General features: G+C 44.0%; 4 protein-coding genes across 5 annotated transcripts in view; 2 read left to right on the top strand and 2 right to left on the bottom strand.

Annotated features, from left to right (window-relative positions):
• Positions 1-11,269, bottom strand: part of LOC134180530 (WD repeat-containing protein 26-like) — a 13,633-nt gene extending 2,364 nt beyond the window's left edge. The window contains exons 1-10 of the mRNA XM_062647705.1: positions 11,052-11,269; positions 10,838-10,937; positions 10,644-10,700; positions 10,345-10,579; positions 8,277-8,433; positions 8,160-8,211; positions 5,306-5,530; positions 5,101-5,220; positions 3,175-3,320; positions 3,028-3,106 (exon numbers count right to left, since the gene is read on the bottom strand). Coding sequence (XP_062503689.1) covers positions 3,028-3,106; positions 3,175-3,320; positions 5,101-5,220; positions 5,306-5,530; positions 8,160-8,211; positions 8,277-8,433; positions 10,345-10,579; positions 10,644-10,700; positions 10,838-10,937; positions 11,052-11,269 — 1,389 coding nt within the window. The remainder of the gene's footprint in view (positions 1-3,027; positions 3,107-3,174; positions 3,321-5,100; positions 5,221-5,305; positions 5,531-8,159; positions 8,212-8,276; positions 8,434-10,344; positions 10,580-10,643; positions 10,701-10,837; positions 10,938-11,051) is intronic.
• Positions 11,270-11,419: 150 nt separating this feature from the next.
• LOC134180534 (aprataxin-like) lies at positions 11,420-12,492 on the top strand. The gene has a single exon (XM_062647708.1). The coding sequence runs from the start codon at positions 11,550-11,552 to the stop codon at positions 12,165-12,167; it is 618 nt and encodes a 205-aa protein (XP_062503692.1). The 5' UTR covers positions 11,420-11,549; the 3' UTR covers positions 12,168-12,492.
• Positions 12,493-13,711: 1,219 nt separating this feature from the next.
• LOC134180533 (uncharacterized) lies at positions 13,712-14,726 on the bottom strand. Its single transcript, XM_062647707.1, has one exon. It carries the CDS (start codon positions 14,714-14,716, stop codon positions 13,904-13,906), a length of 813 nt encoding a protein of 270 aa, XP_062503691.1. The 5' UTR covers positions 14,717-14,726; the 3' UTR covers positions 13,712-13,903.
• Positions 14,727-15,166: 440 nt separating this feature from the next.
• On the top strand, positions 15,167-17,118 carry LOC134180531 (serine/arginine-rich splicing factor 7-like). 2 transcript variants are annotated; one of them, XM_062647706.1, is made up of 2 exons: positions 15,167-15,632; positions 16,343-17,118. In XM_062647706.1, exons 1-2 carry the CDS (start codon positions 15,214-15,216, stop codon positions 16,887-16,889), a joined length of 966 nt encoding a protein of 321 aa, XP_062503690.1. In that variant the 5' UTR covers positions 15,167-15,213; the 3' UTR covers positions 16,890-17,118. The 2 variants fall into 2 exon arrangements, 1 of the variants encoding a protein (XP_062503690.1); XR_009970015.1 differs by lacking the exon at positions 15,167-15,632 and adding an exon at positions 15,639-16,283 and having other exon boundaries at positions 16,343-16,484.
• The last annotated feature ends 1,546 nt before the right edge of the window (positions 17,119-18,664 follow it).

Below are 18,664 nucleotides of genomic sequence, written 5' to 3'. Positions count from 1 at the left end.
TATATATATATATATATATATATATATATATACTAGATATAGGCCTCGTCCTTCGTATGGGCAAGATACTATAGCATTCTGAGGGAAGATGCAGTCTGAGCGTGTGTGGACACGACACGAGCAACCTCCGTTGCGAGGTCCTGGATGTGCTGAATAAATTCGAATCTTGCTCTTCACGCTTTTTTATAGAATCGTGTAACGCTAAAACGAGTAAATGGTTGAATTCAGTACAAATTCAATCAGAATTTGGAGAGAAACAAAAGCGTTAGAAGAGTAGCTAGGTTCAGTCGGCACAAAATATTTGATTCCTCGAAGCTTTGCGAAGTATGAAGATACGTACAGTCTACACAGGCTGGTGTGGGCGTGTGTTCGAATAAACTGGAATGTGTAGTGTTTGCATCATCGAGAAATTTTACGCACAGGTCAACCCCTAGTGCAATTTTTGAAATTCTTTACACCTTCCCCTTCGTGTGCCTAGTGTGCGCTTGCCAATTTCAGTTGCGAACGAACAAAAGACGTGGTCGTGTATCGCGAACGCACCACACAGACACACAGACACACAGACACACAGACACACACACACACAGCCTCGTACCAGGCCCTCTCGCGCCGTCGTGCCCGGTTCCTGTATAACACGACAATGCCGGAGAGAGTCTGGGATCGATTATACCACCTACTTTCTTCACCTAGTGTCACTCCACATCATCTAAGTGTCACCCCACGTCACCAACGTCAACACTTTCATGCTCTTAGTTAATTATGAATCCATCCTTCCATCAAAGATATGCTAGCTGTGATATCCGATTGCATACATTCACTGTTTATATTTCGTTCCTGTACAGCTGCATGAGAAAAGATTCATTTTGCTGCATGGAAAGAGATTCATTGACAGAGGGAGCTCGATCCTGAGTTCGATTTACGTTATCTGAAGCTGTGAGGTCCAATGTGATTCGATCAGCAGTCTAGGTAGCTTGGGCTAGGGATGCACTAGGCGCCGCTCTAGTACTGTGCTAGGCTACAAGAACAATACGAATCAGGAAGCTCGAGTACGATTCACGAACATTAGAAACCTGGCAGAGTGTGCCGTCAGACACGGTGTTGACTTCCGCTTTAGAGTCTCTTGGAGAGGAAGTCCTCTTTCCCAAAGAGGTTGGCAAATACGTAGAGCTTGCGTAGGGACAGGATACCAACACTGAAAGGAAACAAGTAGAGTACGAATGGAAGGTCAAGTCGGTTGCAAGACATTCCGTGTGACACATGAGAATAACTATTAGACTAATCGTATTAGTAGCCTGAGGCTTGGTGACATACGAGCTAAGTTGATCATCTAATAGCATAAACGGTAGGCGGTATGATCCCAGACCCTCTCCGGCATTGTTGTGTTATACAGGAACCGGGCACGACGGCGCGAGAGGGTCTGATACGAGGCTACACACACACACACACACACACACACACACACACACACACACACACACGCACGCATGCACGCACGCACGCACGCATGCACACACACACACACACACACACACACACACACACACACACACACACACACACACCACGAAATAAGGTCTGAAGGAGCACCGGACATGATGTCTTGTCACCTTCATATTCAGCCGGACATAGGAGCTGTCTGGTCGGACATCCAAATTTGAAAATAGTTTCTTTTGAAGGTTTAAGTAGAATTTTCTAATCAATTAATTAAACGTTGTTAAAGAAAGTATATCCTTGAAGCAGCTGGCAAAAATTCTGTTCAATTGTTGCAGTCCACATGATGATACTGCATCACAAATGCTGTCCATTGAAAGGAGATTACCATATTATATTATAGGCAACAATGATCAATGTCGTTCTTTGCAACTTTGGAAAATTACTGTATTAGTGTAACGTCCTAGAATGCACAGTACTGTGGAGTACTTCAAACAGACAAATTGTTTATAACTAGCGGAAGTACTTGTCCCAATTCCCAAAATCAATTAATCTTGAATCAATGTCTATTTCTGACTCGATTGTCTCCGGAAATAGACTCAACTGTATCCATACTCTGGAGCTATGACTTTGATGATCTTCTTTGCTTGTCACACCACCACAGTTGTACTGCGTTGGTTGGATCCCAATCGCATAATGCAACTCCATCTACTCCAATGCGGATCAAGTCGTCAAGTCTCTCTTCTACATCTACGGTCAGACTTAACACAATTCAGTCTTGAAAAGACCCTTTCAACAGCACAGTTTGATACAGGGAGTGAAAACACAAGCTTCACAAGCAAAAAAAACATTGCTCCATTTGACTGCATTTCCCATTTCAGCCGGCCTAACAAAGTCATCAAAGTAAAATGAAGAATGCTCTCGTAGCTCACCAGTGACAAGCGGTCTCAATTCCCCATGGTGTCGCTCGTCACCATGACTAAGAAGACTGGCAGCTCTAAAAAGACAGTTCCCATCAGCTCCAACAGCAAGCGGTACCAAACTGGGGTATTCGCCATCCAAGTACGAGACAGCCAGCTTGTCGACTGAATAGTGATTGACGTCCAGTACAGGAAACGGAAAAGACATTATCTTGTCAGGATTCTGTTACCTGCATTTATGGCTTCTCAGTTTACGAACCACATCGCTGAACTCCACAGTCTTATCTACACTGTAGTACGCAATCGAAATCAGGATAAGGACAAGTGTCAATCAGGATCACAATACCTTCAAACAGCAGATTGCATAAGGTGTTGAACGTGCCGGTATGTAGTGACCACGTCTGTGGCATGTGATAGTGGCATGCGTGGGTTGGTCATTTAATTAATGTACAAGTGTACGTGCAAAGGGGACGATCACTTTGTGCCTCTTGCTATAAATTTGACCGAGCATACATGTCCGACGACATCTACCAAAGATTGGACAAATTGGCATTTTAACCGGTAAATGTCCGATGTCTGGCCGTTATTTCACGGTCTGCACGCGCGCGCGCGCGCGCGCACACACACACACACACACACACACACACACACACACACACACGAGCTCTAATCACACCTGAGATGCAATGTTCAGTAGTGCCATCCTTCCATCCGATGAAACACAGAAACTCATAATCGATCTATCTTCTTGTATTCTACAAACACATACGCAACTTCCAACTGCAACCTCGTCTCACGCTCAACACACCCGCAATTAACTTACATGCTTCTGTCCGTCAGCAAACTAAAGTTGTATGCTCGAAGTCTCATGCGATTGTCAGCAGCGAGAATCGACTGTGAGTGAGGAGCAGCAGAAAGGCACTGTACACGAACGCCTTCCCACGACTCTAAAATGTGACCTTCAATGTCCTGAAACACGAATCAAATCCCAATGACCCCAACAAGAAATACTGTACCATACATCTGCACATATAGTGACATGCCAATACAAGCAAGAATTACCACAACCGGCCTTGATTGTTTCGGATAAGGGGCCACTCAAAATTATCGACAATTTTATGAAGGTACAAAGTGAATGCTAGGGAGGGGGCAATGGCCTCCGCATGCTTTATAAAATGTTGATCGGTAGCAAATGGGTTACGCTAATTTCTCTGCTTTCCGTGGCCAGAATCGCTTCATGCATTGTTCCTGTGCTAGACACCCATATTTACAGGATATGCAAACATGTACGACCGCAACAGCCTATTCCGGTTTTGTTCTAGAACGTCAGCCGTCCATAAGGAGTCCAGCTGTTTCTACCAACTTTTTCTCAATGTTTTTGTTTTTGTCCATTTGAATGACCGGAAACCTTGAGCTGACATCATTCGAGTGGGTCAACTGGAATGGAGGAAGAACTGGAATGAAGGAAGAACTGTAATAACGCAGACGCATTGAAGACTACACATCAACACTCTAATAGATGGAACCATGGTCAAGATATGGAATTGTGCATCAACAATATTGCATACGCTTTGGGGAGAGGAGAGGGCTTCAGAAAAGCGTGCGCTTTGTATGATTGTCAAAATGTGTATAATTTTGAATGAACTCTAACTATACTGTCATGCTGGTGTCGCGTGCTGATAATGTATTTTACAGTCTGCACATGCTCAGCAACTGTTTGTGTCCATAAATCAACATCCATTGTACTGAAATTGTTTTCTCTTTCAGGTATGGACTATATTTTGTTTCTTGGATATGTCATAGGTGTGTGCACTCAAATTTCTTAGCTTGTAAAGTCGATGGATGATTTCAAGCAAAGCAGTAGAATTACAGCTTGTGCACAATGCAGAGTAATTTCAGTACGCTCGCATACTGTACTGTGAATGAAAGTCCTAATCTGCACATGCGCAAACAATCTCAGCATGGTTACATCAGAACATGCGAAACCAGTATAAACCAATGCCATGCTGGTATAAGATGGATGAGCCAGGTGAGCCTCGAGACTCCAGATTAACAAGCGCTCAGAAGGTACCTACTGCAAAGCCAATAAATGGCAGACTTCGTAAAACAGCATAACTCTAAACATGGTAGAGAGGAACAGACCAGACCAATGACTCATCAAGAAGAACTTCAATGAGAGCTTCAAAATGATGCTACAGTACACCCTCAATTATCCGGACAAATCCTGTGTGTCCCCCCTCCCCGACTTTTTGCGTTCCCGGATAACGGCACTATAATATATTTCACTTCGTACTAATATGCTGTAGGTACAGCCTTTCACAAATGAGTGAATACATAACAGAGAATGTAATAATCTAATAAATAGGCAGCTGTTGATGACTCTTCTAGTGACATTAATGTACAGTAAGTGCGGAAACAAACGTGTGGTCTTGCACAGTGGAAAAAATTAGTTGATATCTATCAACATTTGGTTATTGGACACTCGATTATCCAGACTTCTAACCTGTGTCCAGAGTAGTTCTGATAATCAAGGTTGTACTGTAGTAGCACGTTGATGCGACTTTCCTAACGTCAGTTATTGCAATTTTTCTAGAGCTGAAGTTAGCTGAGACATCCTTAGTAATTGTCTCTCCCTTAATTAAACTGGCATGCCAGTATACCACAAAATATGCCCGCACTTGTATCCCCATTAGTGACCAGCATTCTACTATATATGCAGAAATACAGTAGACACCACAGCATGCCTTACACATTGATAGAACTGCCCTTTGATCCCGGCCACAGCAAACCGTCTGGAGTCGCTATACCACGCCGCTGTTGTTAGACTGTCTTCCACCGACTGGCTGATACGACACTTCAATTCGCCCGTCTGTATACGTATACAAACTCGGTGTGAATATTAACATTACATTACATTTCAGTATGACACGTGTACACAGCTTTCGTTGTCGTACCTCTGCTGTCCACACAAAAACCTCCGAGCTGTCGTCTTCGCCGCATGCAATGAGGTATCTGTCGTCTGGACTCCACGTCACCCACGCTACGCTAAACGGATGTCCGTGCAGTCCTCGATGTTTCCGGACATCGTTGATGTCTTCGGTGTCCCATATGATAACCGTCGTGTCTTTAGATGCCGATGCAAGCCACTTGCCGCTGTGAGAAAAACTGACATGCAGCACCTGCAGTAATACAACAATTTCTCATTACACTGTCACAGGTACACGTCATTGTACAATATACAAAAACAAACACTCAGTATAGACTAATAGACCGAGTATGAAACCGACTTCTTGTGTAAGACAAAAAGGAAAATGACTCTCTAAAGATACGTCTTCATCATGTACAGCTACTTGTTCAAAAGAGTTCACGTACAGCTACTCGTTCAAAGTGCAAACATTTGAGATGGTGCATAACTGTTCAAATGTACACCTTGAGAGTGTTTGCACCAGGCCCTAATCATTATTTGCTATCCGTTAGTGCACTAACGCCACTAGTTCACACTGGTCTGATCATAACTCCATTCTAAATGCAGTAAGAGAGTAGCACTAGAAGCATTAGTGGCACGTGCATGAAATGTACACAAAACGGATAGCCTGGCCATGCTTGTGTGATTGACGCTGTACCATGTGGCTGATGCTGGTAACGCAGCTTTGCCATCAAAGAGAGGCACACCAGAAGAGACTCATGCAGCATTTCAAACGTCTCCAACGACCGATGGCCCACCAAAGAAATAAAAGGTTTCTTTTCATTATTATCAGCAAGATTAGACACTGAATTTTCTCGCAAGTCCAGGCCACGTGCTGCCTCCATCCAATGTTGTCTGGATAATGTTCATGGAAACTTCCCAGATTACAGTATGTAACAGCCCGTACTACAGCTTATCATCACGTGTGCACGTGACTGTTAATAACTTACCAACGTCTAGTGACGATTACTTGGTGTGAACACATGACCCTAGGCGCTCTATCATAATTAGCCTAACCATAGTTAGCAAAGTATCTGGTGTAAACACGCTCCCTTATTAGTAATTGAAGTTGTGTTTACATGGTCACTTCTACAGCTACAAGCCTTCTGAACACCACCACATCAGGACTCTCGCAGATAATCACAAATTTGGATGCTAGTTTCCTTTTAGAGGAGATCTCTCACTAAAGTCAATAATCTCTCAAATGAAAGCTGTCACTTCATGACACAACCCTTTGCAACCGTTTACTGCAGACGTTTACCATAACAAAGAAATAAAGCATTGAAATTACCTGTGTGGACGTGTTTAGTACCCGTATGTGGCATGAGCGTAACTCTGATTGCTGGTTAGCAAAGGAAGACCGATACATATGCACTTTTCAAGGTAAAGATTGTCAGACATATGGTGGGAAGATGTGATTTATTGACTAAAGCAAACTGGGACCCCAAACTGATCACACAAGTATCGACTGTGGCAATACAACCGTGAAGCCACAAAAGAAGACCCTTCTTAGATTAGTTCATAGATCATGTCTTGCTGCATTTTGGGTGCGTTAGGAGCACTTGGCACAGTTAAACCTAAAGTAGTATTTCCAAACAAGGACAGAGAGTAAATACGGGGAATCGTCTGAACAACTCGTGGCCTACATTCTCTGCTTCTGTGGCTGGCTGGACCTGAGCTTCCTGCAGGAAGATACTAAGCCTTGTATCTTTCTTTCAACAAGTTTTAGTATTTGGTGAGAGTTCCCCTTTAAGTGTGCTACTTGTAAAATCTATCTAAAATTGTACAAAGCGACTGACGTTTCACGTGACCATAAAGTCCGTAAATAGTCTGTAGTCATCAAAGTAGAGTAATGAGAGTTATCACACACGGGATATGAATTTCATAGTCGACAGACCAGAAGTCAATAGACCAGAAGTCAATTAACTCCTATATGTTGTGAGTAGCTACTCGCTAAGGGGTCATACGTATCCATCAACATTTTACAAAAAACGAAAACTTTTCGTTTTACCCAGACCCCTTACCCAGACCCCCTACCCCTACCCAGACCCCTACCTCCTACCCAGACCCCTACCCAGACCCCTACCTCCTACCCAGACCCCTACCCATACCCCTACCTCCTACCCATACCCCTACCCCTACCTCCTACCCATACCCCTACCCCTACCCCTACCTCCTACCCATACCCCTACTCCTACCCATACCCCTACTCCTACCCATACCCCTACCCCTACCCAGACCCCCTACTCCTACTCAGACCCCTACCCCACCCCGAAACAAAACAATCAATGTCCACACTTTTCAATCCGTGTGATGTTACCTATATAAAGTCTTACACACAATATGTACCTATGTACCTACCATTACTGTATAATGTCCGTCCCTAATTAACAATACGTTCGTCGTCTGGAGGTCCATCATCTGCCACAATGCTTCCACCACCTTCTCATAGTTATTCGTGGGTCTTGTGTATGGCATGCCGAGCAACAGTGCCTTCTCTGCTGAGAAGAGACAGTTGCAACTTGTACCACCATCTTCCAAGTAAGACCCATACACAAGTCCTGTCTGAGGTCAATTATCGAGCATTTCTCCAACCGGTCATTGTACACGCTATCATTCCTTCAGGAATACTTGCAAAGCACCAGTCAAGTTGTCCATAATGCCATTTTACTTCCAGTTACAGAACAAAACAGCCATTTACCCCATCCACAAACAAATTTTTTTCATTTGTGTAAAATGTCTTTAAATATGGACAGCCCTAAGTCACATGACTTTACAAAGTCCCGTTTCTTACGACTCATAGCAAATTAACTGTACGCCTCAATGTGGTTCCAGTGTCTTACCTCGTCGTTATGATCACCTAACGTTGCAATGCATTCACTTGGAAACTGCCAACTAAAGCAATAAAAACACAGAATAAAATATAAAATCGTCAGAACTAGATATGATTTATAGCTCACTTTGTGCAGATATGATCTGTGAGGAGAGAGTATGTTTCTATTCCAGGCTCCAGTCGCATGTTGTGGAACATACACTGATCTGCTTGTCGTTGAACGGCTTGGTTCATGAGCTGAGACAATCGCTTCGGAGGTAGCATGATGCAAGGCGGAAAGAATCCTGCAGATACACAACAGCAGAAAGACAAATTGTCAATTATCACACAGTATACAGTAACTTGCAGACAAGGACATAGTGACTTTCACTGCAAGCAGTGAATACACTTATTTTAGCTTCGTTAGTGTACTAGCACTGAAGTGTGAAGTTATGCAATACGTACTGAATAGAAAGTTTCATAGACAGGCAAGCAGATAGACAGAGAGCCAAGCAAACAACAGACACAAAACAGACAGACAAACAGAGAAAAAGATACACAAGCACACAAACAAGAATACAGGCACAGACAAACAGAGACAAACAGAAAGACAAATACACAAACAGACTCAACTTTTACTGCTCTTAGTGAATTAGCTCGAACTATAAAATACACGTATGTACTGCCAAACAGGCAAACAGACAGACAGAGACAGACAGACACACAAACAAACAGACACACAAACAAACAGACACACAGAGACAGACAGACACACACACAAACAGACACACAGAGACAGACAGACACATAAACAAACAGACAGACAGACAGATAGACAGACAGACAGATAGACATACAGACAGACAGACAGACAGACAGATAGACAGACAGATCCCGGATGTTGGATGAGTTGCATTTCTTTTCGGTAAATGTAGTAGACTTCAACAAAACAGGAGGAGAGTAGGTTCCAGGTTACATATGCAGCTTCGGCTGCTACCATCCCAGTGACATTGTTACCCGTTCAAGGATCCCACCCTGTTGCTGTTAGGTTCTATGCATTTGCTTGTTTATTGTTTCTCTTGGCTACACGTCTGCGCCGGCTATGGATTGTCATTCATCGTGTCGTTGCTTCTATTGTTTGATGTCCAATGTTCTCGTTCACTCATCTCTCGTCTCATTTTCCCGCCCTTTGTGGCTGCTCTCTGGAGTTGTTGCGTCTAATCCTGCTCATTGAGCTTCTACGCACTCGCTCTGGTTTGTCAGTCATCGCGTCATTGCTTCTTTCGTCTGCTGTTCAATGTTCCCGTCCACCCGCCCGTCGTCACCATCTACCCGCCCTCCATCGCTGCTTTCTGAAGTTGCTGTCCTGCCCAAACCTGCTCAAGGAGCTTCTACGCGCTCTCTGGATTGTCAGTCATGATGTTGTCATTTCTATTGTATGATGTTCAATATTCTCGTCCACCCGCCTACCCGCCTTTCCTTACCACTTCCTGGAGTTACTGTTGCAGTCAGGCCAACTAAATCTAGACAAGGACATCTATGTCCCTTTATCTTTGCTTGTTGTAATTTCATTCTTTTTAGATGGACATTTACCTTAGCAGTTTTTACCTATAGTGTTCTTGTAAAATATTGCTTCAATAGTAAAATAAGATAGACAGACATACAGACAGACATACAGACATATATACATACGTACAGACTGACAGATTTATTAGGGACCTCTTGGGTTCAAGTTGTCCTAGAATTTGCTGATTTTTAGCATATTATAGACTGTAATAATGTCTTATACCGGTATAAGAAATATACGTATTGACAGACGAATGGACGGGCAGACAGACAGACAGACAGACACACAAATAGACAGACAAACAAACAGACAAACAGACAAACAAACAAACAGACACACAAACAGACAGACAGACAGACAGACAAACAAACAGACAAACAGACAGACAAACAAAGAGAGACAAACAGAAAGACAAACAGACAGACAAACAAACAGACAGACAAACTGATAGACAGACAGACAAACAGACAGACAAACAAACAGACAGACAAACAGACAGACAGACAAACAGACAGACATACAGGACAGACAAACAGAGAGACAAACAGAGAGACAAACAAAGACAGGACAGGCAGACAACAGACACACAGAAGCAGAATAGACAGACACACAGACAAACACACTATGTCCCTTCTCCACTGTCCAACACCTTGCAGGTTATCCATAAGAGCCTCTCTCGACTTTCCCATCACACCCGGCCAACTCGCCAAACTCCTCAACTCCTCAGCAGTGCCGCACATCACATAGCTGCTCAGCTTATGAACGCGTGCCGTATCATAGTTCAGCGGTGTGATATCATTCCTCAGACAACAGAGAGCGTCCATCAACCGCCGACCCTCCAACAACTCCATATACTTCTGCTCCAACATTAGAAAAACCATTTTCTACACAAACCGAAAAGAAAAGCTGTTGCAACCACCAACACCTCACATGACGTCACCCACTCACTTTGTTGTCATCCGGGTTAGAAAGTAGCGGCTTCAACTCCTCCAGAGCATCAAAAGCCTTGAATAAAGAACACATGACGCCACAACTCTAACATATGTGTATGACGTCATCGTATGACGTCATCGTATGTTTGTCAAGATTATCATGACAATGTACTAACTTAGTGACAAGTTTGCTACATTGTGTTGCTCTACCTGAGTCCAGTCGCCGTCCAGCACGTGACGTCGAAATTTCGTCGCAGACGAATGCTCCAACGAGCAGCCCGACTCGTGGACGAGCTCCTCCACCGTGCCGCTATCACATCACATCACCATACTCATTAGATGGTTTCACGTTATTTAACAACACTCGCGCGAAGATAGCGCCCCACGTACACACAACTGCGCCCCGCGTACACACACTACTTACTGCAGTCCGATGTCGCGCAGATACTGGCCGATGATACGTACGATCTCCTCTTCGCATTTGGTCAACTTCCGTCGCTTCACGCCGCTCTCACCGCCGTCGACGCCGTTCAACGCGTGTTCGTTCGTTTCTGTTGGCAACTTGAGCTCCTTACATCCGTTTACCGTCGCGCTCGCCTCTCCGCCGGCGTCCTCGTCCGGCCGGACGAGCGTGCCGTTCATGTCACCTGGCAATGAGTCGAAAGATGATGCCTCCAACGACCGGCAGTGATGTAGACGGGCTCTTTTGGCTGGAGGCGGCGACAGTCCGCCCTCTTCGCTGCCGCCCGATCGTTCCAGACTGACCAAAACAAAGCTGGGTGGAGTCGGTTGGTCACTATGTCCGAGCGTGGGCGAATTCTAGAGGATGAATGAGTGAATAGAAATCAGTATGTACATACGGGATATGTTATAATGCGTGGGCGTGTGCGCTGTTGTTCTCGCGTGGCGGTGATCTAATATTATGGCTGGTAGGAGCGTTCGAGGAGTGAAAAGAGAGCGGAAATCGTCGATGAAAGGCGGAGGGTGGAGTTTCGCGCTACTGCGAGCGATGGACGATCGCAAACAGGTCGTAGAGAGTTATGACGACGTCGTCATCATCAGAGACGCCTTTCCGAAAGCGAGACATCACTACCTAGTGATCACCCGAAGAGACATCGAGTCGCTAACAGACCTAACTCGTGATCACGTGACCTTGTTGGAGTCAATGCTTACTCGAGGAGAGAAGCTGGTAGAGAAGATTAGGCGTGAAGGCAGCGAGATGTCTCGTTTTCAATTGGGATATCATGCTGTTCCCAGTATGAGGAGACTTCATATGCATGTGATCAGTCAGGATTTCGACTCGGATCGTTTAAAGCATGCGAAGCATTGGAATTCCTTCACGTCTTCGTTTTTTCTTGATGCATCGGAAGTTATTAGAACGTTAAAGGAGGAAGGGAGAGTCGAGATAGACAGAGATTATTACGAGCGTTTACTGAAGGAGCCGCTTAAGTGTCATGTCTGTAGGCGGTCGCTGGCAAACATGCCGACTCTGAAGAGACACATTCGTGAACATTTGAGTAGGAAGAGTGATGTTGGGTAGTGTGGTGTACTTTGACGGGTCGGTTGTGAAACAGAATAATTAATGATATTGAAATCAGAATACATGGTAGTGATACGTATGCAAACATGATATCTCGTGGAATGGAATGACAACAACAACTTCGATTGTTGGTATTTGTTGTTGTTGTTATTATTATTTGTATTCACAATGCAGTGTTTGTCGACTCTGAAGAGACACATTCGTGAACATCATTCGAGTAGGAAGAGTGATGTTGGGTAGTGTGGTATACTTTGACGGGTCGGTTGCGAAACAGATTTATTAATGATATTGAAATCAGAATAGGTACAGTATGCAAACATGATATCTCGTGGATTGAAATGACAACAACGTCGATTGTTGGTATTTGTTGTTGTTATTTGTATTCACAATGCAGTGTTCGTCAAATCGCTACCCTTTTAGTTGTCCCTGGGCTACCATGTGCTCATGTGTTGGTTGTCTTGGAAAATGTTAGGTTGCCTGTCATAAACATGTAGAAGCTGCTAGGTAGAGAAGACTCCCAAAAATTTTTGGTGCTAATTAAGAATTAATGTTTAATTGCATCAATAATAATTATTATATTTAAATATGTTGCTGTCATTAATTTTAATAGGAAAAAAGCACTTAGATACCGAAGAAGTTGTTACTTGTTACTGCATGACCTTAGACCAGTATTGCAATTGATTGATACTGAGAACAGCAGACGCTAGTAGCTACAACTAAATTATACTTCTTCAGTGTAAGTGCTTTTTTCCTATTAAAATTAATGGCAGCAACAAATTTAAATATAATTATTGATACAATTAAACATTAATTCTTAATTAATATCAAAAAATTTGGGGTCTTCTTTATTAACAGCTTCTGCATGTTTATGACAGGCAACCTAACATTTTTAGTCACGCCTTTCACTCTTGCTGATCACCACTAGACCGTTAGGAAAGAACAGTTCACACTTTGTCGACAACAGAAACTATTAGAACTGCGCTACCTAATGCATGTTTGGTTGCCCGTCTAATATTTGTGGTTGTCGGAGTGCCCAGGCTACCAATTTGACGAACACTGACACAATGCAACAACTTTATTGGTATATATAGCTCCAACTATTACATGTCATGTAACAAATTTAAACGAGACTATACAACCATTGCTAGTCTACAACAAGACGTGCCAAACAGATGCATATGTTTGTACAGTATAGTCATTCAAACAGTCAACTCTCGGCCACAAATTGCAGACAAAGCAACATACAGCAGAAAATTGCTTAGAAACACTAAAGTCAAATAAGTGTCCAGCTGTACATGCTATTTGCCTCTAAAGATACCAATTCTGTTTATGTACATCTAATCAGCCTTTCAGTCAATTATTTAGGTGTGCTCAACCAGATCTGTCTGGTTCGTAAGGTCTCTTGCTAGCACCTGAAGTAAACGCTGTCTAGCCTCAGAGGTGCCTAGACCATCACGGCTGTATATATATATACATGTATCTAGACAGAACACATGTTGTAATGACTTAGCGATCACATGATGTTGGAGCTAGACACGTCAGGTTTAGCTGATTTTTATTTTAGCGAAAGCACTTCTGGTCTGCATTGAAATCAATACACTCTTTAGATTTCCAAATAATAATAGTATGTGTGAAAACTTACAAAAAAATTGTAGTTCGAATAGAAAATATTCTCGTCATAAATTCAATCTCCGAATTATGTCTAACTTTCACTACAGACACGAGTCCAAAGTAAATTATATTTTGTTCTCTTTACTTGTAAAGTATCTGTCACACTCAACGTAACTCGACAGACACCCCACATCAAATCTCCCAGAGATCTCAACGGCAAACATTGCCAAACGTTGACACACGTACAACACCAAATTTCCAGGAGCATCTTTCTCTCTCAAAGGACGGTCCCGCCTCTCGTCCAAAAACTGACCAATAAGAGAATGCCCGTGTTGCGATAATAGATAAAAGCACGGACAAGCATTCCTTGATGACGTCATCCGAGGCAAAGGTTTCTCTAAGAAATCAATTACTCTTTCTGATTTGTCGATCTCCAAGATACCGCGTCTAGTGGTCTCATCATCACTACACACATACCTCAACACAACTCCACCAAAACTCCCACTGTCTTCCCGTTTTCGTACCTCAAATTTCTCAATTAAGTCTCTCAGGTCAAAATCTTCAAAAAACAGAGTGTCACCCCCAACAATCACAAGATCATCGTTTATAGTTTGTTCCTGAATGGCAAAATGTATATCACCAATAGCACCCAGACGATCTTCATTGCTCCTCGTTCCATTATTTAATAGTTTCACGTTCTCAAAATCGACCGACCATTTCGAGAACTGATCGAAGTACTTGTCATTAGTCACCACAATGATTTCGGTGACTCCAGCTGCCTCTAGAAGTCTAATCCATCGACTTACAAGCGCAACTCCACCAACCAAAAGTAGAGGTTTGGGGATCCCCACAAGTGAAAAAAACTTTCCCGACTCGTCAGCGTCTATATCCTTCTCCAGACGTGTTCCGTATCCAGCGGCTAGAATGAGAGCCTTCATTGAGACACCAACACGTGACTACTACTACAGGTGTAGCCACGTGAGACCGTTTACGGTAGCGCACGTTACTACTCCAACAATGACGTTGTTACATCAACTGTAGAACTCCGAGGGCAATCTGGAGGTTTTATATATATCTTATATGCAAATGAAGCTACTCTGACCAATAGACGAGAAGTGGTGTCATTATCTAGCTAGAGACGAACGTGGTGTCATCATAGGTCTGCATCTTTATTTGTTTGGTAGATATAGCTACTAATAGTAGTTTACAGACGAGTGGGTTGGGCTAAGACATTATCACGTGACAAGACATGTTATTACATACACGGGCGGAGGGTTTAGCACTTTAATTAATTAATTAACCTAACACTTCTAAAAATACCTACATGAAGCCTTAACGTGCTTTATAATACCCATAAAAGGTCACGTGACTTCCTGCTCAATTGATATCAACTACTCGGTGTTTCGCACCGATCTGCTCTGACGCGGCTGACAAAATGGCGCGCAGATACGGCAACTCCGACGGCACGAAGGTCTACGTCGGTGACTTGGGCATGTACGGCGACAAGTACGAAATTGAGCGCAAGTTCGAGCGCTACGGCCCTCTCCGCGAGGTTTGGGTGGCCAAGAACCCTCCTGGCTTCGCCTTCGTTATGTACGAAGACCCGCGAGACGCCGAGGATGCCTGCCGTTCACTCGATGGAACGAGAATCTGCGGGCAAATCGCACGTGTCGAAATCAGTCATGGCCGGTCGAAGCCCCGCCGCCACGGAGGGTACCCCCCACGGGACATGGTGGTGAGCAGTCGCTACCGGCGGCGCAGCCGCAGTCGGTCGGGTGGCAGGAGGCGCTCTCGTTCGCGCTCGAGAAGCAGGAACGGCCGGTCGAGATCGTCGAGTCGTGGACGTCGGCGCAGGTGAGGATCTCTGGTGTGTGTGTCGCGTCGTATGTTGAGATCGGGCCAGACCGATTGAATTTCTTGATGCTCGGATTCGCCGGTCGCGTTCATGTTTGGTAGCAAAATGCGAAATTTGGTGACGCATGCGCAATGACGTACCCGGTCTGACTGCTTAGGTGTGTATCTACAACAGTGTGATATTAAAATGTCTATGCTGCTGATTGAATGATAGTTGAGCTATAGGTTTCTAGTGGATTTTGTCATCTGATGGTTGTAGGTAGTGCAACAAGAATTGCGTGTGGAAGATGTCACGTGATCATTTAGTTTTTGATCGGTTTGACTTTTGTGTCAAAGAATCCGAGCATCAAATAGTCTGGTCTTAACGCGTAGAATCGCTTGTGTTGGCTTTTGCTGTTGTTTGACGGTGCACTGTTAGTTATGATTACTACTAACGTCGATCTGCCGACTCAAAAACGACCCGTCTAGCCTGCTTGCCGTCGTTAGCATCGCTAATCTTCCTTCAAAACGTCTCTCCTTCTTCATTCCTTGTGACGTCTCCTCGCCCAAACATTACTACGTTACTACGACTACGTCACGTTGTGACGTCACGCCTCGACAACCAATGAATGATCTTAAGATTTAACATCGTTGCTAACACAACTGACAAGGGTATTTGAGTGTAGGTTTCGAGTTTTTATGCAATGTGTTGATTGATTGCTTTCACTCAGGAGTCGCAGCGGCAGCTACAGACGTAGTCCATCTCGTAGCCCAAGGAGGAGTTCTTCATGGAGTCCCAGGAGGAGTTCATCTCGAAGCCCTAAGAAGAGCAGATCTCGAAGCCCCAAGAAGAGTAGGTCTCGAAGCCCCAAGAAGAGTAGGTCTCGAAGCCCCAAGAAGAGTAGGTCTCGAAGTCCCAAGAAGAGCAGATCTCGAAGTCCCAAGAAAAGCAGGTCTCGCAGTCCAAGGAGTACCTCGCGAAGTCCTAACAAGAGGAGTAGATCTCGCAGTCCAAGGAGTGCCTCTCAAAGCCCAAGGAAGAGTAGGTCAAAGAGTCCTGCCAGAGACAAGTCACCCAGCGCTAGAGGAAGTAAGTCACCGACCCCAGTCAAGAACAGATCTGCGAGTCCACAGAAAAGCAAGTCATCAAGTCCTAGGTCACCACAAAAATCAAGGAGCAACTCTCCAATGGAAGCCGAAGCTTCTAAGAAATCTCAATCGAGATCAAGGTCTCATTCCGGATCGAAATCAAAGTCAAGGTCTCCGGTGGAGAACTAAATCAGTACAGACTGTTATGAACACGATTGTGTGACTATCTGGTCACTCGAAATGCATCTGCAGCTGTAATGTGTACTGAACTGCAACTTATTGTTATGTATTGTGTGTAGTGAACGTGCTACTGATGATCATTGGATCATTGCTACAGTGTGCTAATGGTAGGAATATGCATTTTAATTACAATCGGGTACATGTACGTTTGCAATAGATCATGTCAGTCTGGACAAAACCAAGTGTCGCTCACTAACCTTAGTGCATTTTAACACATGAAACGTGTTACTGTAAACCCAATGATAATGAGAAATGACATCATCACATGACCGACCCATGGCTTTACAATTATTTGTTGCTCTACAGTACGGACCACTACAATGTACTACTGTAGATACCTGTTGAGATCAAATTTGTCTAGAACACTGGCAAAAGGCGCAATCACTACATGCTGCATGCTTTATCAGCATATGAAGGTGTGAAACAATATTAATGGCCTCTGAGCCACACTCCACCACAAACTAACTACAGACTTTCATATTCTAATACTAGCACGCTTCAGGGTTTCCATATTTCCCTACTGTACATGTACAACTAGCTAGAAACCATCTCAACTGTTAAAAATCCTTGTGACAAAACAAAACAAGTTTCCCTCACACCAACTGAAAAATAAACTGCAAAAATTGTCTGAACAATAATCTTAGAATGTGTTGTGGTTGATTGACAAGCTCGGCAACACATGCAGTGTCTGCAAACCCAAATGCTTCAGTACCTTTCACATTAGCAAGGTTCTCGCTAGATATTTTTGGGAGTGTGGCAGGATGGGAGGGTCCGTGTATAAGTTGAGCATGCGCAATTGAGCCGATCTTAAGTGAGGTACATTTTACATCGTAGCTAATAATTGCGTGTAACATACGTTCAAGTGCCCTGGCAAGGACATCAACTTCGGCCGCCACTCAGCCCTTCTTAGCAATGTTCATAGGTTGCGCATGTGCAAGTTTCATGGACGAAACTACAGAAAGTCTGTCTAGTCAGGCGTTGATTGACATGCACGGGCCAATGCTGTTGATTCGCAAGAAGTCATGACTAGTCTAGAGTAGATTCTAGGTGCTACACTTCTCGGACATTGTCACAAAAGGTGTGCTTTCCATGTCACAGGAAGAGCATCCGGGACTATCAATGGTAGCGAATCCGGGACTGCAATCATCATAAGTAAGTACGAAGCTAGGCTATTATCCCATGTTCTTTTGTAAGAGCCTGGATTTGTGGCTAATGTCACCTTTATACTTAGTAATAACGTACTGTGTTTCAGTACTGTAGTATGGAATTCTCATATATTCCCTACCTGTCAAACTTTGGACTCCTATCTACCGTTTCTGAGCCTGGTGCACTCATACTGGAACGTGGCGCAGCGCCACGCTACCACGCTGTAGCGAGAACCCTGCATTCGTACATCATGTACTGATGTTTCAGGAACCAAGTGCCACCAGCAGTCACATTATAAAAACATAAAATTAGTAACCCTGCTCATAATCTGTGGATCTGATCAGTTTGAAAAAATAGTAACTGGTGCTTGATTAACCCTAGCCTCGTACCCAGGCCCTCTTGCGCGTACGTATGCACGCACGCGGAAATGATGTTGTTTAGAATCTCGAGCTGATAGTGTCGTACGCAATGACAGCAAACAGCTTCCGCGTACAAGTGATGTTCTCTGTCCTGGCTGTCATGTGCCTGCACCCTCAATTTTCTGCTACAGCTTGAATGCACTGAGCACAGCACTGGCA

Source organism: Corticium candelabrum, chromosome 5 (assembly GCF_963422355.1).
Source record: "Corticium candelabrum chromosome 5, ooCorCand1.1, whole genome shotgun sequence".
In the NCBI taxonomy this organism is placed as follows: Eukaryota; Metazoa; Porifera; class Homoscleromorpha; order Homosclerophorida; family Plakinidae; genus Corticium; species Corticium candelabrum.
The sequence above is the reverse complement of the archived record's forward strand: the minus strand, read 5'-3'. Positions and strand labels throughout refer to the sequence as shown.

Coding starts and splice junctions, on each gene's coding strand:
- LOC134180534 (XM_062647708.1), top strand. CDS start 11,550: ATGGCTGGTAGGAGCGTTCGAGGAGTGAAAAGAGAGCGGAAATCGTCG.
- LOC134180533 (XM_062647707.1), bottom strand. CDS start 14,716: ATGAAGGCTCTCATTCTAGCCGCTGGATACGGAACACGTCTGGAGAAG.
- LOC134180531 (XM_062647706.1), top strand. CDS start 15,214: ATGGCGCGCAGATACGGCAACTCCGACGGCACGAAGGTCTACGTCGGT. Junction 15,633..16,342: donor AGTCGTGGACGTCGGCGCAG/GTGAGGATCTCT, acceptor GCTTTCACTCAG/GAGTCGCAGCGGCAGCTACA.